Raw genomic sequence first — 21,537 nt, forward strand, 5'->3', positions numbered from 1 at the left:
AACTTCTGATGCCTTCAATACTTCCCTGGGATTTTCCATCTGCATGGAGTTTATAGTTTTTGTAGAATCTTGTGTCTATTTCTGGAAACTTGTAACACAAGGCCAAAATACTGGCAATGCCCTTTAGATACTATTTACCGCCATTTTCACGGTCTAAACACTGTTACAAGCAGAAGCAGTTTACTGAGGAAACACCGGAAATTAGCATCGTAGAGGCTGAATTTCCATCCCTGATATTAAGCAGATATTAGCTCGTTAATCACAAATATATAATCACTCACAAATCAGTAATTATGCCTAACCATTGCCAATACTCAGCCTTTGTGACATACCTGCTGAAGTCCTTTCCACAAAGTTCCGGCTATTATTGTTTCATTTTCTGAAAGTTGTTGTTTAATAAAGCTGTAAATATTGATTTAGAACATGGTCAGATAGGGTTAGTTCATTGTGAAGCACAGACAGACGGAAATCCAGCAGACTTCTAAGAAACCTTTCCACTCCAGGAAGCAGCTGGACTGTTAAGCATCTGCCTATTTTATCCATACACAAACCACATCACTGCCTGGAAGGGGTAATACTTGTTAGCTTTGGATTACAGGGCCTCCTCCTCCCAGCTATAGAAATTTGCCGGCGTTTTCGTCAACAAACGGGACGGGGAGCTTGGACAAGCGTTCCAGGAGCCTTTTATTACTTTATTCCATTATCAGTCTCACATACCGAGTTGGGGCAGAGATGGTACAAAGCTCACGCTGTCCCAGACATCCAAAGACTTCCCAGTTACAGAGCATTCTTAAAAGCTTCTTAGCCAATTAGCGTGCTTCTAAAAGTTACAGACAACTGTTTTAACCAAGCACAAACAGCGCATGTACATCTGTTGTACACAATGCTCACTTGTTATACCTTATATAATAACACACAATATTCCATTATTAAGCTTAAACTTACCTATCTTGCTAAGCATATTTCTTACAACTTCCTAACCTGTCTCTGCCAAACCTAGAAACTCTAACCATTGTTTTAATGTCCTTGCTTGCTATTAATTGTATCTTCTTCAAGTTTTTGCAGCCAAAGCTGATCTCTAAACTCTTCTGCTTTATTCCTAAATCCTGCTTTTTTCTCACACCTAAAGCTTTTCCACCTTTGTGTTTCCCCACAATTCCTCCTCCTGGTACAACTATAAAGAAGTCCTCTTAACTTTGTCGCTTATCAACTACCTTGCGTTTCATAGTTCCTCTACGTAAGGGCACTTCTTCTGCTTGCTCTAAGCGGTGCTATTTTACACCACAGCGATTTTAAGGCTGTGAAAGGTTGAGTCTATTTTAAGAACGTAGGTCAAATCCAGCATTAGTTGTTTTGTATCGTTCGAATAGGTCTCATCCGTTCTAAGGCCTTAATTCAAAGCCTTCATCCATAGCTGCCTGGGTAAGGTTCTGAGAACTTTCTGTGATCCCTTTTCCTACATCATTCTCTTGTATGACACAAACTTCCTTAACAGTCCTGTCTGTCATTCGTCACACACACTGAAGAATACAAGACACAACTATCAATATCACCACTACAATCATCGACACATATAAACCTGCCTTGCAGAGCTCCTTCAACCAAGGTGCAGAGCTCCATTCCTCAAACAAACCATCTAGCCATGATCCACTGTCTCTTTGAATTTGAGACGTTAGATCTTTCAGCTTTTGTATACTTTTGTGGATGGATTCAGAGTGGTCAGACAAATTCATACAGCACAATCCTTCAAATTCTTCACAGCCATGTCCATGTGCCAGTAAAAGGAAATCAATTGCTGCTCTATTTTGAAGGGTAGCATGTCTAACACTGTTGACGTCAGCCAGCATATCACTGATTGCAATGGATGTGGCATTGGTTTGTTTACTCAGCCACAACATCCTACCCAATCCAATTGCTTCAATCCCATTGCTGAGGCAAGTTGGGGTACTAACAAATCTGCTGAAACCCTTGCCGCAGTTTTCCAGGGTCTAAACTCACTGTTACAATTCTCACCATATGGATGAGCAGATCTTTTCCCTCTATGTTTTTTCCTGATGACTGTTTTAGCATTGGGTGCTAGCACAGTAAGTTGTCCAATGCTGCATGGGCCACCTTCAAGGCGTGATGGAATGCCTTGCCAAGCCCTATCTCCACAAATGAACCAATACCCTTTTGGTAATTGCCGTGGATATTGATCAACTCCGGAGCGTCCACCCCAACTGCCTGAGCAATTACACCAAAAGCTTGCACTTTTGTAGAAGGGGTGATTAGGAGTGACGTTGTATCTGGGAGAATCTTTCTTTTGCTGATTGCTATTTGAAAAGGTGAGGCAGAAATCCATTGTCAAGGAGCCCAGAATTTCCAATTCCTGGGGTTCAGCAGTTGCTTTGGGGAGTTTTATGGTCCAAAGATCCCAATCCTTTACAGGATTTCTCCCGCTAGCAACTTCTGGTTTGCTGTTAAGTTGCTTTTTGGTCAAGGGATCATGATATATGGGTATTGGCCAATTTTTTACTGGCACACCGACTAAACAGGTTGCAAAAGGCATTTCTGGGTTCGAATTAGACAGACATATGGTATCTGAGCCTGCTGCTTTGGCTAAGGTGACCCAAACATTTGGTTTTGGTTGTACCACAGGGAAATCTGCATTGCAAAAAGCAAGCAAAGCTAGCAAGCTCCAGTAAAACATCTGAGTTTGCTCCATTCTTTTCAAGAGCTACTTTTTGGCAAAAGACTTTCCCATATATTACAATTCACAAATTCTGGTTTTGTTCCTTCCCAAAACTGCCGGGGAACCGAATGGCAATGGTAAAAGGTGGCAATGGCAAAGGTGAAATTTCCCCTTTGCACAACCAATGAGGGGACACACTTTTACTGAACACAATGGATACCACGCTTTTGCCAAAAGAGCTCTATGAAACCAACAGCTCACTCATTTAACATGACATGAAATCAAGGTTTGCAAATTCCACGGGTGAGCAAGGGACGTCAGGCGTGACTCGCAACCTCCCTGTTCGGCTCACATCTGTGTGCCTGCTTCTTCACTCATAGAGTTGTCAGAGCATTCTCACGTGAGATATGGAATGACATTCCTTGCAGGGACCCACTTAGGTCCTGCACCTGTGGAAACACAAGCATGCTCTTTGCCCCAAGTTATTAGTCAAAAAAGACCTTCAATTCGTCCTGTCTCAGGATTTCTAATTAAAACAGGGTGATTTTCTCTCAATTTTGCTTGTGTGTTATTTGAAAAATGCCTAAAAATTGGTGGATCAGGTTCTGCAAAAGAGCTGCTCAAAAAATTAAAAACAAAGCTTTACTCAACCTCATCTGTCGTGTTGCCTCTATTCCCCCCTTCTGTTGATCTAAAATACATTTTAGGGTGTGATGTGTCCTTTCAATGATTGCTTGATTGTGGGGGAGTGGGAAATACCAAAGGTGTGGTAAACACCCCAATCCATTAAAAATGTGGCCAATTTTTGGGATATGTATGCAAGGCCATTGTCTGTTTTGATTTCTTGGGGTATGCCTAGTGAAGCAAATGCTTGCAATAAATGTTGACAGGCATGATTGGCAGTTTCTCCTGTGTGGACAGAGGCAAATACCGCTCCTGAGAACGTGTCCACTGACACATGGATGTTTTTAAATTTCCCAAAGGAGGGGTATTTGGTGATAAACATCCCATTTATTTCTGGACAAATATTGTCCCATCCTTAAGTTCCCCACAGATCCCCTTTTCTCACCTCACAGCGGCATCCAGGAAGGCGAGAAGGGGAGAGGCTCCTTCGTTCCAAGAGAGAAATCCATTTCTTTTCAACGGCTGCTTTTCCTATGTGGGGCTTCCATCAAGGTGGCTGGACAGAGCAGTCAACGAAGGATCCAAAACTGTATCCTTTTGCCTCACAGGGCACCAGTTTGCTGGCGTTTTCGTCGACAAACGGGACGGGGAGCTTGGACAAGCGTTCCAGGAGCCTTTTATTACTTTATTCCATTATCAGTCTCACATACCGAGTTGGGGCAGAGATGGTACAAAGCTCACGCTGTCCCAGACATCCAAAGACTTCCCAGTTACAGAGCATTCTTAAAAGCTTCTTAGCCAATTAGCGTGCTTCTAGAAGTTACAGACAACTGTTTTAACCAAGCACAAACAGCGCACGTACATCTGTTGTACACAATGCTCACTTGTTATACCTTATATAATAATACACAATATTCCATTATTAAGCTTAAACTTACCTATCTTGCTAAGCATATTTCTTACAACTTCCTAACCTGTCTCTGCCAAACCTAGAAACTCTAACCATTGTTTTAATGTCCTTGCTTGCTATTAATTGTATCTTCTTCAAGTTTTTGCAGCCAAAGCTGATCTCTAAACTCTTCTGCTTTATTCCTAAATCCTGCTTTTTTCTCACACCTAAAGCTTTTCCACCTTTTGTGTTTCCCCATAATTATGCCTAACCATTGCCAATATTCAGCCTTTGTGACATACCTGCTGAAGTCCTTTCCACAAAGTTCCGGCTATTATTATTTCATTTTCTGAAAGTTGTTGTTTAATAAAGCTGTAAATATTGATTTAGAACATGGTCAGATAGGGTTAGTTCATTGTGAAGCACAAACAAAAGGAAATCCAGCAGACTTCTAAGAAACCTTTCCATCCCAGGAAGCAGCTGGACTGTTAAGCATCTGCCTATTTTATCCATACACAAACCACATCACTGTCTGGAAGGGGTAATACTTGTTAGCTTTGGATTACAGGGCCTCCTCCTGCCAGCTATAGAAATTATTATCTTACTAATCATAGCTGGGATGGCTTCACATCTCCCATTTACCTGATGAGGTTTCTAGTGTTTTCTTTCAAGGACTGAGAATCTGACAAAAAAAAAAAAACAAAACAAAAAAAACAACCAACCCAAACAAAAAAAAAAAAACCAAAAACCCCCAAAAGAACCCACCCAAAACACCAACACCAAAGAAACTTCAGGGAGTAATAGTTTTTCAGAGTTGTTCCTTCCTAGCTGTGGGAATGTTTAAATTACAGTGCTAAATGGGGATGTTGCCTGCAGCTTTCATAGAGGTACCATAAGAGGAGCATGACCCTCTTGTCCTGGTTGTAAAAAGAAGAACCCACCTGAAAGTTCAACCCAGTGCTGAACTGCATGTTAGTGTTGCTTTACGACACAAGGCTTGTGTTTGCTGTCCTCTGCAGCACTTGCAACCACCCCCTGTGAAGCATCTCCTATACCAAAATAGCTGAGAGAGAATCCCAGCTTTGTGGAGAAGTGAGATAAAAAAACTAAAATATTTTCTTACCATGACTCTACTTTCTTTGAAGGAGGTTCCTCAAATTTGCCTGGCTCACAGCTGGGTTAAATGCCTGAGGGTAGGTGACAGAACCCTTGCAGAGTGTTCACAAGGGTTCTGCTGTGCTTCCACTGAAGAAAACTCCAATTTTAGCCATAAATGAATGCAATGTCTCACTTTCATCCTAAGAAGTTATCCTACCCTCTCCCCTCAGATAATCTCTCTGCAACCGAGTGCTTTATTAAAATAATATCTGCACTACCCTCAAGAAACTGCCTTTGGATCGCTCTGCTTTAGGGGTTAACTTGCGCTTTTCCTCACAGACCTTTCCCAAAGCAAAGGAGAAATCTCTGTACTAGAGCAGTACAACTCAACTACCAATGCTAGTACTCTAATTTCACGCCCCGAGAAAATTTCTCAGGATGCCAGTAGTCTTGTGTAGAATAAATTTCTATACCCTGCATACATGCACTCTGCATGTACCTGTATATTTATTAATGACACAGTAAGTCATACACTTGCACATTTTCCTACATTAAAAGGTGGGATCTAAGTAAAAAAAAAAAAAATCACTTTTAGATTAGCAGCTCTATCAGCAGCTATCAAAAATGCTAATCTTGGCTCCAATCAATTTAGGCATTATACACTTTATTAGTAACATATAATGATAAGGAATGATGCCATCCACATATACACATACATACAGTATTGCAATCAGAGAATATTTGTTAAGAACTTTTAATTTTCTCTTGAAATAAAGAATTGGACACTAACAAAACCAAAATATTACAGCAAAACATATTTGTTATCTTCATGAGTAGAACAAAGACACGAGCAGTAAATAAAATGGGTCTTACACAAAAATACATTTCTCTCAGGAAAATTTTTTGCTTAATTCATTCTAGTTCCTGCATTAGCATCACTTCTCCCTCTTCACATAGTTCAGACCGAATGGTGGGGCTGGGGGCAATCACATATTATTGTGTACAATGGCAGCTTGTGCTCCATGAAACATTAGTAGCCTGTAACACTTGGGAAGGAGGTACATACATGTACTGAAAAACAGTAACTGTAAAGGTCACACATTCCCATTCACACAGGAAAACTAATGAGTTCACAAAATGGAAAAGGAAAACAATACATGTTTACAGCTTAACCCAATTTCACTTGGTTGTAGATATACAAGGTAGTCCAAATATTTCTCAAAAAACCATTTTGCATTAGGCAACACGGGCTGGCAGCTCTAATTACACACTCCACTGATTGTCTCTGAAACAACAGACTGCCTTGAACAACAGAAATGACCAAGAGGCTGAAGTGAGGAAAGCCCTATTAATCTGTAATGATTCATATGTAGTCTTCCTACTTCTTCCCTTGTTCTTTCTTCCTCGTAAAACTTGGGCATTTAGCAACAGAAATGTGTTACTAAAGACAAGCACCCATCTACAATTACTTTTTCTGAGGGACTTATCTACCAGCAACTCCAGACTATGCCTTACAGGTCTGATATTTTCACACCCAGCCAACAGAAATGAGGGGTTTAAGGCCATGGTAGGAATCCTAAATAAAAATGGGTCAATGTTCTCCAAGTTTCTTCCACTGAAATTATCAAAAGTTTAACATGGCTGGGAAGAAACACAAAGATAAGAGTTAATTTTAAGGCTGATCTCTGAATTTTGTAACTGAAAGTTATCAATTGCACAGCCTGCTGGGCTCCTGGGAACTTGGGGGCTGCCCCCTTGATCATGCTCCCCATTGTGTGGGTTCTCTTGCGTCCTCTAGAGCTCCCTTGAAACACTTAAAAAAAAAAGTAAGTTGAAAAGCAAAAGCTGATGCATGGGGTTAGGATGCCTCTCCTCACTTGGTTTCTTACACCATCCTCTCCTAGTTGATGTGCAATTCCATTCATGATACAATTATCTCTTTAAACAGTCAGGATTTTTAGCCCCCAACTCTACTCTTGCTGGAGGGCTGAGCCAGGATCTCAAGGCTGAGTCAGAAATCCTATTTCCAATTCCAGATGCATGTGGAATTTCCAGGCTGAGAAGGCTGCATGGAGAACTCATAGCAACCTTCCAGTATCTGAAGGGGGACTACAGGGAAGCAGGAGATGGACTCCTTGTCAGGAACAGCAGTGATAGGACAAGAGGGAGTGGGTACAAGCTGAAACAGGGGAAATTTAATTTAGATATCAGGAAGAAATTTTTTACGGTGAGGATGACAAGACAGGTTGCCCAGGCGGGTTGTGGACACCCCAACCCTGGAGCTGTTCAAGGCCAGGTTGGATAGAGCCTTGACCAACCTGGTCTAGCGGGAGATGTCCCTGCCCACGGCAGGTGGGTTGGGACTAGAAGATCTCTAAGGTCCCTTCAAACCTCTTAACATTCTATGATTCTATGTTTGATTGAATGGATGTTGAAAAACCCAAAAATGAAAAGCAAAACCACAAAGCCTCAACTACTCCAAATTTATTTCTGCCATGAGCTAGAAACTCAATTTCTTGACAGACAGATAGTAAGATTATCACATTTAAAAATACTGATTTGCTCTTTATTTGCTCTTTATTCTGCTGCTGAGCCTTTCATTTAAATACTTTTTCATTGACTGAAAATAGCTCCCAGGTTTCCCACTTTTAAGCTCCTTTTAGAAGGAGAATATTAAATCCAAGATGTAATTAGGCCCTCACTATTAGGAGTATTTTCTTTTCAGGGACCCAGCAGGGTTTTCAAAATGCCGAAATCTTGTTTGGACCTTTTCAGAAGGTAGCCAAGTAATTTAGCAGAAGATAAAAAACACAAGGAGCCAAAACTAGAATATTTTTTCAATAATCAGCTGAACATAACTAAAGAAACTGGAAGCTAGTAGTGAAGAAAGGAAATGAAAAATAAATTTTAAGAAAGAAATAAAAAGACTCAATCTTTGAATTTGAACATTGTATACTGAAGAGGTCAGGAAACATTCTGGATACTGCCAAAGACTTTGTATTGGACATTTCAATTCCCCAAAACTGCAAAAATACTATCTTGTTAAGATTTTGCAACACCAAAAGTCAAAGCAACCATGGGCCATGAACATAAATATTTTCTGAAGCTGTATCTTGCTGAAAAACATATATATATTTTGGCACACATTATTATGATTTTTCCAAAGGGAAAAGCCACCTACATACATTACAAGGCAGAAACTTTGAAAACATGTACATCCCTTGATGGGGCAGCTTCTATCACAGCAAGTCATTAAATGCAAAGGACTGACATAATGAAAGCATCTCCACTTCCATTCCTCTACCCTTGCCTGCCAGTTGAACATCCAAGAGTTAATTTTACTATATTCAGCTACTTCAGCACTGGACTTTTCTAGAGCTCAGCTCTCCAGGAGCAGCAAGGCCTGGCCATTTTCTCTCTAGCACAGGACCTGGCAAAGACATGTGAACCCTTTTTGGCAAGACAAGTGTTCCAAGCATGCTTGGTTTATTCTGACAGCTCTTCCCTTGTCTAAAGCATTTATCATACAGAATGTTTAGATCAAGATCATGACATTTAGAGGCTAAGCTTAGAAAGGTAAGTTTTCAGGGCCCTTTTTATACAAAAGGATTCTCTGAGTCTACAGTGAAATAAGAAAAAGAAAAGCATTTAATGATATTCATTGTACTTAGAGACTATCTTGGAGTTTGTTGTTGTTTAATCCCAGCCACCCACCAAGCCCCAGCAGCCGTTTGCTCGCTCCCTTCCCCACCAGTGGGACTGGGGAGGGAATCAGAAGGGTAAAAGCTGGAAAACTCATGGGTTGAGATAAAGACCCATGAGTCTTTATAGGGAAAGTCTTTATAGGGAAAGCAGAAGCCACACATACAAGAAAGAAAAACAAGGAATTAATTCAGAGCTTCCCACGGGCAGGCAGGTGCTCAGCCATCCCCAGGAGAGCAGGGGGCCATCAAGTGCAATGACTACTTGGGAAGAAAACACCATCACTCCAAACATCCCTCCCTTCCTCCTTCTGCCCCCCACTGTATATACTGAACATGATATCATAGGGTCTGGAATATCCCTTTGGTCAGTTGGGGTCACCTGGCCTGGCTGTGTCTCTTCCAACCTCCACTGCACTCCCAACTTCCTTGCCTTTTCAGATGTATGAAAAGCAGAAAGGGCCTTGGCTCTATTTAAGCCCAGCTCAGCAGCAACAAAAACATCTCTGTATTATCAACCCTGTGTTCAGCACAAATCCAAACCACAGCCCCATATCAGCCACTGTGAAGAAAATTAGCTGCAGCACAGCTGAAACCAGCACAGAGTTAAATAATTCCCCATACCCAACTGTAACCATCTGCGGAATACTTTGGCAGGATTCCACCTTCTGGATGGCACTGCATCTGTGGGAACTCAAAGACATAGCATCACTGATGGCACTGAACTTGCAGGCTCAGCTTACTGAGATAACAATTAAATGTTTGCAAAAAGCCCACTAACCCTGGTCTGACTTTCCCAGCAATACTATTATTGTAGTACTATCAGTTCTGTGGGTGTGTAGATAGAGCACAAGGTAAAGGAGAACATTTTCAAAAGCACTACAGTGAGAAACCCCCATCCCAAATACAGATAAATTAAGTAACAAAAAGTTACTGTTAATGAAGTCTGCCCATTTTGCAGCTGAGATGGCACAAAAGAAAATATTTGATCAGAGAACTGAAAATATCACTATTTTCCTTTCAGTCATCCTTACAGCTTTTAACAAACTGCAAAAGACATGATTTAAGTTACACAAGCACAGGAATGTCACATGAGACAAGTGATACAATTCATAAAAGGACAGAACACATTTTCTGATATTCCACAAATATTCAGAGAAGGTTTAACACACAAAATGGAATTTCTTCAGCAGCACTGATTAAACTCAAGATGAGGCAGGGATCTTCTTTACAAAGTAAAGGCACCGGCTCTTTGTAAACACGTACTCCTCTCTCTTTAACTGAGAAAGCACTCAAAATATTCCATGGAGGAAAGTTGTGTGGTAGTGTTCTGCTGCTTATAAATACTTCACAATAGAGATATCAAAGGCCTTTGTCCTCCTTTTTACTGTATTTAGTAAGAAGTATTTTTTCTCCAATTTATCTAGTGAGAAACTTTTTAAATCTCCCCAGAAATGCTACAATGAAGCTATAGAACAGTGTTTTCTCTTATCTGCCTTCTGATATCTATAAAGAAGTTTCAAGGCAGAAGAAATGTCAGATGCCAGTATGAAACACACACGTCATCTCTTGTTTTCAGTATTGTGCTATCACTCTCCCAGAAGGTTTCATTGGCTTATATTAAAATACAGACACATTTAAAATAAGAAAAGGAACTCGTGAACATCCTCCTGCTGTACAGCTCTCTACTCCTTGATTTTTCAAATGCACCAGCAAGACTGAACAAGAAAAAAAGATTAGATACTTCTGATCATGACAACTGTACTTCAGGATTCCTGATTTTTTTTCAAGTATGTATCCTGAATGTACATGTCTCTCTACTGTGGAGAGAGTTCACACAGTTCTTTACTAATGAAACTGCAAAACTTGAATACTGTTAAAATAAATATTCCATACAAAGGTGAATTGTTTGCATCTTGGACAAAATGAACTGAGCATCTTCATAGCTTCCAACACACAACTACCACCAATATCAACACACACATTTTACTACTCATACACACAAATCCAGTGGTTACACTAATTCCTACTGTTCCATATCTAACCAAACTTGTGCGTTTCTAAGTCACCTTCCTTCAGCTTTATAAAGCTGACTGAATCTTTAATGTGCTTTCAGGTTCTACAGGACTGTCAACTGGTACCTGAAAAGGGAGATAAAAAAATAAAAACACAACAGGAATTAAGCTGTTATTCAACAGAACTATTCTCAAACTCAGTGTTCTTGGGTAATTGTTAGATTAGACTCCAATAGTATATGTCATTAATTAGCCAAATTAAGCAATTATAGAAAACTCGATTTTCTCTTCTTTTTGTAATAAAAAAGAGAGATCAAACATAGAATTTAGTTTCGTAGTATAACTCTAAAGTATATATTTACTGTATATAAATATTTGACACATGAAGATTAACCTCCCATTTTTTCCTCCGTTACATTTAACCACAGTAGCATCTTGATCAAGGTTCAGTATCAAAGTGATATTGAACATTATTAACACAGGCAGGTCTCAAACATGTATGGCAGTATCAGGGCAAGGACTGCAGCTTTTCTTACACCCTGGCTAATATGAATGAAGCTGTGTGTCGAGCTAGGCTAATTAATGAGGTGATAATGGAAAGCAGATGAGTCGTGTACATCCCCGAGAGAGCCCCAAGCCCTGCTGGGAAACCCACAGGATGCCACATTGAGCACACAGAGCTGCATAGGTTTCAGGCTCAAGTTAGTTCAGAGAGCACCAGCTCGGAAGTTCCTGAACCTGATACAGACACTAACAGTGTGCAGTTGGTGACAGATGACCAAAAGGTGCTGTACATGCAAGACACCTACACAAAAAGAAGCATGGCAGAGAATCTTGCAATGTCTGACTCCAAAAAGCTGTCTCATATCTTGATCCAAATTATCAAAAAACCCACAGCACTGAAAAATTTTTCCACTGACAGCTTTATTTCTACTAGTAACTGTACTGGTTTGGAAAAGCTGCTGAGACGTGGAACCTTACAATCATCAGAAAGTGCTATGCTCACTCTTCATTTAAATTGAGAGTGTGCTCAGCAGAAGAACAAACCCAGCCCTTTATGCAGCACTGTACAGAAACTCCAGCATGGCTTCTGTTTATCAGACACTGACTCCATCTGAAGGGACTGCAGGTATTTCAAATAAAATACCTAGCCTATAGGATGGCCTCATAACCCAAGAAACAAAAAGGCTTCACAATTTACAGTGCTACCTGCTCATATGAAAAAGCAAGATTCCAGCAATAAAATCATATTATTAGCCACTTAAAATTCAAATATTCAAAAAAATCAAAAATTCAAACAAAAATGTGAGAGCAGAAGGTTTTTTCCATTTTTCTAATGGGAGTTAAGGAGAAAAATAGCTATCTGAGGGCAGCATCCCATATGGCTCTGTTGTTCAAAAACAGCATGGAAACAGTCATAAGATTTTGTCAATCCCTCTTTTGCAGCTAATACTGTTATGCCAGTAGAAGTTGAGCATTTGAGTAGGTAATATAGTCATGGTAAAAGAGTCACCACTTACAGCTTTAACGTCCAAGTTCATAATCCCTGAATTCACATTGTGTCTTCGCAAATCTGATTTTATTAAGGCTGAAAAAAAAAAAAAGGAAAAAGGAAAGCTGGTTCAGACCTTTACAGTGACATGCTCTTCAAGAGAAATGTTTGCATCGTGCAAGCACACAGAAGCTGCTTTCAGCACATTTTCAAAATACCCGTATTCGCTCTTTGCAATTTGAACTCACTGACAATTTGAACTTGCTCCTCACAAAGCAGGAAGTGACAATAAGATCTTTTAAACCACAAGAACTTAAAGCAAAGCTTGATAGTTTCAGCACTTTCAGCACATTCATAAGTCAACACGTGTAAGTCACTGGCACAGTTCCAGAGTGGATCAGCAGTTTCCTGCATTTGGAGAACTGCAAACTGCCTCCATTTATGCATTTGTTTCCATTTCTCACCCCACTTTGGAGATGGACATCTGTCTCAAATTCAAGACATGTCTCAAGAAATGGGGGTCAGATGGCTGTCCATGTATTAGCAACATCATCCTAAAAACATCCACACTTTTACATTAAAGAGAAACCATTACTTGCACTTGTAGTTACCTGTTAAAATTATGCCCACAAAAATCCAAGCACAAAGAAAGATGTTTCCTGCACGAGGACTGTAGTCTGTTGTGAGCTTTCCTTGAACAAGTGTAAAGACAATTCCAAATATCTAGAAACAAACAAGTAACTTCATCAGGATCACACAGAAAAGAGTCATCATTTTGCCTTTAAAAGTTCCAGGTCACACCTTATAGAAATCGAATTAGAAAAAAAACAGGACTATAGCAACACAACAGAGATTTAGCTAAGTCTAAGAAAGCCTTCCTAGACTCGAGCATAGTGGCCTTCCTGAACATTACTCCACTTGAAGAAATAAAATGATGTAACCTGTGCTGATGCATTAAGGAGACCTGAGGAAGTGCCTTCAGACTCTGGATATGTAATTTCCACAGCAAATTCAAACCCAAGTGGAAGATAGCCAGTCATGAAGAACCTGTTGAAGAGGAGAGTAAGAGAATGACAGGCGTGGCCTTCATCTATTACTACAGTTAAGAAAGCCTAAGATACACACAGAGTATTATGAATTAGCTGGTATTTTGAACCGTCATGTGTTCATGATTTAACGTAATTCAGTAATTCCAAATGATAGTGACTGCTTCATTCCCTCAATATGGTCTAAGAATTTTAGCCACACACCTTTCTCTTTAGGACAAAGCTGTTAAAACATGTTTGTCCTATTTCCCATAACCACCATACATAGGAAACAACCTTTTCTAACGAGTCCACAAGCCACTCCATACTTGAAGCCAATTACTTCCAAACGAAAGACATACACAGACATCATCATTTGATCAGCCCAAATACCCCTGTTGGAGGGCATAAAGAGACCACGAGTAGGGAGTGAGGCTATACACTGGAACACCTGCTGGAAGGTGCTATGGAAGAAGTTGAGGGGACTGATGAATGATGGAAGAGAAGGGGCTTAATGCAGCTGAGGTTGATTGATTGGTTTTTAAACTGAAACTCTCAAGATATTTCTGGTTGTATCTTGACTTCTGTGTCTGAATACAGCACCTTTCCCTCAGCACCTCTTGAGGCTTTTAGATTAGGTATCTATGAGCAGAGCTCATGCTCTTCAGAGCAAACAAAGCAACCAGCATGTTGCTTGGGCTATCAAAGTATAGATTAATCAAAATGCAGAGAAGCCAGTCTTCCTAGATCTGCTCAGTTAAATGCTAATCACCTACACAGTGGTCAAGAGAAAGCTTCAACTTCACTGCAGACAGCTTTTTGAACTGGAACCAAATGAATTGACCACCTAGAGACCTCGCTTAGGTCCATGAAAAAGTCAAACGAAATTTACTGAAAAGTGAGTTACTTTAGATTCATTCTGATGTAACAGAAGGTGAAACCCTAGTAAACCCTATCTGTGCTGAGAGCTAAAGGCATAGGCTGAGATCATGGTGACAGAATACTCAGCAGAATTATCTAGGTAAAACATTTAAATATGTTTCAGAACAGAACTGCAGTAAGTCTTGCAGTGCTCTTTAATTGCTCACCCAAGAACTCCTCCAGTCACAAACACTACTATAAGGTATCCGAGGTCCAGGGTGAAGGTAAATACCAGCAACCCAATGAAAGAGAGAATGTAAACAATCAAAGTCGTTTGCCTGCAACCCAACAACAACAACAAAAAATTAACATTGTTAACAGAAGGCCATAGCACATTGCTGAAGCATGGAAGAATAACATTAGCATCACATACTCCTAAGAACTGGCATTCTAAAGCTGTAAAATTTGCTTCATGTAATTCTGCCTCAAACTTAGCATGCAGTGAGAACATATCCCTTCCTGAACTCTTAATTGTCGTGGTTATCTGGCTGCTTCACTCAAGGCTAAGGACACTTACTCAGACTCTCAAAGAATGGACAATCACAGCACATACTACTACCTTAGGACTACTTTAGTTCTCCACTATGTTGTACCTCTTGGCCATTCTGCAGTGCTGCCCATTGCACAATACATCAACACAGGAGCAGCTGAGTCCAACACTATTAGCAATATAAGTCAGCCCACCAAGAGGCAAGTCAAACAAATCTCATTACAGTGTTCTATTTATTTTGAATCTGGAATAAGAGATGTCTTCCAAATTCTTAAAGCACATATTTATAAGCCAAAACACATGCAGAAACAAGGCCAATCTACAGCATTAACATCCATTAGGCTTGCAGAGGCACATAATGTACTAAGAGTCACAGGGGAGAACTACTCCATCACAAACAGTGCTCCAGGGCAGTACTTGCTCCTGGGAGTACCACACCATGGATGACAGACCTAGGAGCTCCTACCCCAGAACAGAGCTCTGCTCCATGGTCATCCCCTGAATTAAAGCAAACGTTACGCTTAATAATAGGACCAGTGGTAACATAAAAAAATTGAGAATCCATCAACTGGCCATTTTACAAAACAATGCAGGGTAGGCTTTGAGACTTTATACTTTCCTAGGAGAAGAAGCCCACTGGGCCACCTGGCCACTGTACGTAGGACCTACAGTGCTTTCCTTGTTAGCCTTACACTCCTGGAGAGACAGGAATAGATGGATAAACCCCTGCATGTTTGCATTCTGCTCCCTCATTTCTTTTGGCCAATAACCAGTAAGTCTCAAGCTTTCGCTGTAGCCTCAGAAACTTGTCTCCATCAAGGCCACTAAAAGGTCAGGGACGAACTGCATTTCATCAGCAGCTCCTTTCAGCCCTCACATAGGAGTATTTTCCTAACGCAATTGCACCACTCTCCTACCCCTAACCCCACACATGCCTACCCACACTTACTTGTATGTTTTAGTGTAATCCAGCCACAAACCACAAATAATCGAACCCACCATTCCTGCCACCACCAGTGTCAAGCCAATTCTCCCAGCGTTCACTTCTTCTCCCTTTCAACAAATATTTATATGGCGCTCATTAATAACTTGCTTCCACTCAGAGTCAAGTTCAGACCTCTTGGCAGTCATAAGTGCAAACAAACATTCCTATGACTCCCACAGCTGCATGGTACAAGAAACTGTACAGAGGTATAAAAGAAACCAAACGTCTGAGCACACATAGCACCTACAAAATAAGCATCACCTCTGCAAATGTACAGTGGAAAAGATAAAGATAAGATCCAAGAAACTTACCGCATAATGAGTTACTATCATCTGGTTTAATAATGTGGAGACAGAATAAAATGCCCCAGTCATAATGCCTGCAGTACCAAGGAAAAAAGCTTCAGTCATTCCAGGTGCAGCCATGCAGAACTACTACCCTAAGGAATTCATCTTCTGACGTTTAAGACTCACAACACAAAACTTTTTATGTGCCAAGTAAAATCTCTTCACTGGACCTATAAGTGGTATTTTGCATCCTTACAGATTTGCCAGCACTGGCACCTGAGTAAACAAAAGTTTGACACTCCCTCCCCCATAAAAACCCCCACAATTAAAACTCTATGTGCTTTTGGCCCACATTTGAACCTTTCTGCCAGACTACAGGCAGATAGCACCACTTACCATAACTGACCAGCAAAAGTATAAATGGAATATTTTTGAACAAGTTAATAATGGACTGCTTGTAGGAGTAATCCTCAGGAGGTTTCATTTGCAGGACTGCTTGAGAGTGACTAGGAGGGTATTTGGGCTTTTCTTCAAACACTGGGGAAAAAGAAAAAAGAAAAATTTTTGATTCATCTCTACCAAACTAATGTGCATTTTTTTCTTTTCTTTTTTTTTTTTTTTTTTTTTTGGCAGTGTTTCAGCTTGATGAATTTCAGAAGATTGACTTGTAGTTTTAACACCTCCAAGAAAAAAATATTCTAGATTTTTTCATGGAATAATTAGGTCACATCCACAAAGGATGTGTTATTTGGTCACATCTGATTGCTACCAAAATATGGTGAAAGACCCACTTCATCTGCAATGTGTCGAGACCTTTGTATTGGAACTGCAAGATTTGCAGAGTGAATTCACATTATATCATAAGTCCTTGTAGCAAAGAAACTAAGAGAACTAAATATTCTGAAAGAGATCACCCCCTGTGAAGCACAACATAGAGTGAAATGGTTGTTGCTTAACCCTGGCACAACAGGTAAGTGAACACAAACTGGAAAAATTGTAACCTCAACTACTTTGAGCAGTCAGCTGCTTTAAGTGAGATGCTGTAAACACTCCCCATAGTCAGCATGTAAATTCCAGAAATGTAAACACTTACCAACGCCTGTTAAGAAGAACAAAAGAGTGGACACTATCGCTGTTCCGTAGAACATGATGCCGATGTTATGTGCCATAAGATCAATGTCATTCGGTGTATTTGGAACCAAAACAGGTGGCAACAAAAAGCCAATTGCAGTACCAAGCTGTAAAGCAAGAAAAGAAAACCAAAAATAATTTCCCTATGAACATAAAAATTAACAGAAGCAAAAAGCTTTACCAGGTAGAATTCAGAATTGTTATCATAATAAGCATTAATAAAACTTTAGTATCATACTTCTGAGCCACTTGCTCTCAATGTTGTTTTACAATCAGATCTTCCATAACTCAGGTTTTAACCTTTTCATTTCTCAATTAAACTACAATACTAAACTTAGTGTATATATTTACACTACACCTAGGACTTATACAAGAATCTTTCACAGGAAAGGGAAAGTACCACACATGAACATCAATTTGTATCCTGCAACTGAAGGGCTAGACATGACATAAGACTCCATCTACTCTTGTAGAAATGTTCTTCTCCATTTGATGTCACACTCCTGCCACTACAGTTACAAAGCCTGTAAACTGTAAGGTTTACTGCAGAACAGATAGAGCAGAGAAAAGCAAGAGAAAAGGAATACCTTTATTAAGAAACACAAAACCAAACCCAACAATTATTGCTAAAGAAATAAATAAAAATCACAGAATGAAGTAGTAGTGGTTGTATGTGGAGTAAATTCCAACATAACAACTGACTTTGTGTTAAAGAGACAAAACAAAGGGACTGAAATTTTGAGCATATACATATATATACAAAGCATTTTAAAACATGAAGGAACAAGTCCTGGACTACTCTCCAATTTCTCTCTTCTGCTCCCCCAAAACTAAATGGCATTTTAAAGTTTTGGAACATTTACTTTAGATAAAATTAAATGAAAAAAAGAGCACCAAAAACTGTCAGAGTAGCAAGTCCAACAATCAGAAAGCACGCACATTAAAGGTGTGCTACTGGGCTTAGGAAGCATCCTTTGTGTATACCCTGATGAGGGTTTTGCTACCTTTTTTGCCCCCCACGCCATCAGATTTACACAGTATCCAGTGGTCAAATGAAGAATTTGTCTCATTTTGTGCTCACCCTTCAGTACATGAACCCTACAAACATGAGCTGAGTACACAGTTACCTTTTTCTTAAGGTATTCTTTTTCCTCCCCCAACAGGAGCCCATACAGTACCCACACTATTCCAACAAAGTCGAGTGATACCATTTTCCATCATTTACATCTAGAGAGGTTAAGGCCAGAGGAAGCGTTCCAGTAAGTTTGGGGTGCCTCATTAAAGATTTTAAATACCTGTGGAGATCTGGCACTCCTAACGGCCCTTACTTAACAGGTACATCGCTGCATTCCCAGTGATTTGTGCTCCAATTGCAAATGATCAGCCTCTCAAGAGGTGAGATCTAATTTTTGATAACTGCTCTGTTCCTCCCCTGCCTGCGGTCCCAGCTGTGTTTGCTGTAGCTCTGAAGTCATACACAGTATCTGATAAGCAATCGGATGACAGCTCAGTGGGTTATAGCAACCTGTTCTGTTACATAGTTCACCTTGTGCAATCATCCAGTACAGCGAGACCCAATGGGAATGCGGACGCAGAAGGAACTGCAGTGGGATACACAGACAACACTACTTGTAACTTCCAAGTGCCTAACTTGGCATCTTGCTACTCTTTCAATCTAGCTTTTGAGAGTCTGGGGGGTTTTTTTAAGGAAGCAAAACCTGAGAATAGAGAAATTCTGTTGATCTATTGACAGAGGACCAGCAAGCACTTCAGCAGGCACACTGAGATCAGTCCTAGCTTCTGAAGGGGAATGCACTCCAGAAATAACTACGGCTTATTTTGTTTGCATTTTGATCCCGTTTCCCTTGTTCATCTTTCTCAGGGTTCCTATCCAAACAATCTCTGCTCTCCTGCTCCTGTCCTGAGCCACTTCAACCCCACATCTCAGCATCCAAGCAAAGCATCAGTTTCACACTCCAAGCTGGATACTTGACACTCTACCACAGAACTGAAAACACACCTTGCTACTGGGAGGACTGGTACACATCAGGAAGAGTGGAAATTTAGCTGTCAAAGAAACCTTTAACCTGATATCAGGATGCAGATACAAAACTTTTGCCTCACTGCTGAAACAACCAACAATTTCTGAAATCTTCAGTCCAAAAGGGACAGTTGACATGTCCACTGGAAAACTTCAATGCAGAAAAACTCTTTTTGGAAAAACTGCAAACAGCCAGCTATCAGCTAATGAGGAATCAGCTCGGTTACCACCCTAACTGTAAACATATAACATTAATGTCACCACTGTCATAATCCAAAGTGCACAAACATAAAATCATTAGACTCACGTGAGAATAATCAAATCACCTGTTACCTTAACCAAACTCTACCTATGATCTCAGCCTGCACTAGAGATGCTGATTTGAATCTTAGCAATTTTTTGCCACGGGGGGGGGGGGGGGGGGGAAAAAAAAAAAAAGCTGGGACAGAGACAGGAGGTGAGAACAAGGCTATAGGAGGAAAAAGTATCATACTTGCACCTGTGCTTTCAAACACACCTGTTCCAGCTCTCTGAAACTGGCCAGGACCAGGGAGCTTGAGGAATCCGTGACTCAGTTATCAACTCCCCACAGCGATGTGAACTATCACAGCGTTACACAAAACTTCACGAGTCACCAGGGTATTGACTACTGGCACCTGGCAATTAGAGGCCACATTTTAAAAAGCAGAAACCAATATATGTTGACGCTGAGGCTCTTCATGAAAGTTCACGTACTTCACACCCCTCCAAGTGGGGGTGGATTCAGTCAAATGAATCCAAATGCCAAAATGCAAGAGGAAGAGGAAGTGGAGCAGGACCACTGCTGAAAAGGGTCTCGACTGATGTACTGCCGGCAGCTGATGGAAGCGTGTGAGCTGCCACATGGCCAGGTTCCCGCACAGCCAGGCTAGCCGGGCAGGCGGGACGCAGCATCACCTTGAGCTTGGCCCCGCTTCCTCACCTGTCCACTCTCCCAAAAACCATATCCTGGAGAATGCCTTTTCCCACTTAAGCACCTTATTTTTAACTCGAAGTAACGTCTTTAACTTCCAAAGAAGCCCGCTTCTCCAAAGCCCCCCTCGCTCCCCTCCGGCCCTACCTGGTTGCCCAGCACAGCCACGGCGCAGGCGGTGGAGACCTCGGTGGGGCCGAACCAGACGGAGGCGATGCGGGAGGGCAGCCCCAGGATGAAGACCTGGGCGACGGCGCAGACGGCCTGTGCGGCCAGCGTGAGCGGGTAGCGCTGGGGGGCCAGGCTGCCGCACTTGAGCCAGGCGCCCAGCGCGTTGAGCCCCGCGCCCAGCAGCGCCGTGAGGCGCAGCCCGCGGGCGTCCAGCAGCCAGGTGGCCGGCAGGATCAGCGGCACGTAGGCCACCATGTACACCATGGACAGCCAGTCGATCTCCGTGAAGGAGACGCCGTAGAAGCCGGCGAACACGTTGCTGAGGATGCTGTACTGGATCCACTGGAAGGCGTTCACCAGCGAGTAGCAGCTGAAGACGGCCAGCACCGCCAGCCGCCGCCGCGACAGCCGCGTCTCCAGCCGCGCCTCCGGCCGCCCGCCGCCCGCCGCCAGCATCGCCTCGGCCTCCGGGGCCGCCGGGGCCGGCTGCTCCCCGCCGCCCGCCGGGGCCGCCCGCCCGCCGCCCGCCGCCTCCTTGCCGGGCAGGAAGCCATTGCAGCGCTGCAGCGGGGCCGCGGCCGCCGGCATCTCCCCGCTCTCCCCTCCGCCTCCTCCTCGCCGCCGTCCTCCACCATCTCGGCCGTCTCCCCACCCAGCTTCCTCGCTGACGGCGGCAGGCGCAGCCCGGCTCTGCCTGGCAAGGTCACCTGGCTGTGGCTCCGCCGGCCGCCGCCCCGCCCCGGGGCCGGCCCCGGCAGCCGTGCCCGGCGGGCGGAGCGGGAGGCGGCCCCGAAGGCGGGCGGGGTTGGCCGTGCGGAGCCGTGCGGAGCCGTGCGGAGCCGTCGCCGTGGTGGGGTTAGCGCGCCGGCAGCGCAGCCCGGCCCGCTGGGAAGGGTTGGGAGTGTGGGCATGTGGATATGCATAGATAGAGGTGGTTGTTTTGTTCACACCTCCGCTCCCGTTTTCATTGTCCATCTTTCTCGTGGTTCCTTATCTGCACAATCCCTGCACTCCTGCTGCTGTCCTGCTCCACTTCAATCCCAA

At 42.2% G+C, this 21,537-nt stretch overlaps 1 protein-coding gene across 1 annotated transcript; it reads right to left on the bottom strand.

Moving 5' to 3' along the window:
- Positions 1-666: 666 nt before the first annotated feature.
- Positions 667-21,209, bottom strand: FLVCR1 (FLVCR heme transporter 1). Its single transcript, XM_010393766.4, is given in 11 exon segments — positions 667-11,124; positions 12,519-12,586; positions 13,102-13,213; positions 13,432-13,537; positions 14,604-14,714; positions 15,876-15,979; positions 16,223-16,290; positions 16,595-16,735; positions 17,292-17,436; positions 20,470-21,098; positions 21,101-21,209. Coding segments are annotated over 11 exon segments (1,572 nt in total). The 5' UTR covers positions 21,129-21,209; the 3' UTR covers positions 667-11,064.
- Between the last annotated feature and the right edge of the window lie 328 nt (positions 21,210-21,537).

Source organism: Corvus cornix, chromosome 3 (genome assembly GCF_000738735.6).
Source record: "Corvus cornix cornix isolate S_Up_H32 chromosome 3, ASM73873v5, whole genome shotgun sequence".
In the NCBI taxonomy this organism is placed as follows: domain Eukaryota; kingdom Metazoa; phylum Chordata; class Aves; order Passeriformes; family Corvidae; genus Corvus; species Corvus cornix.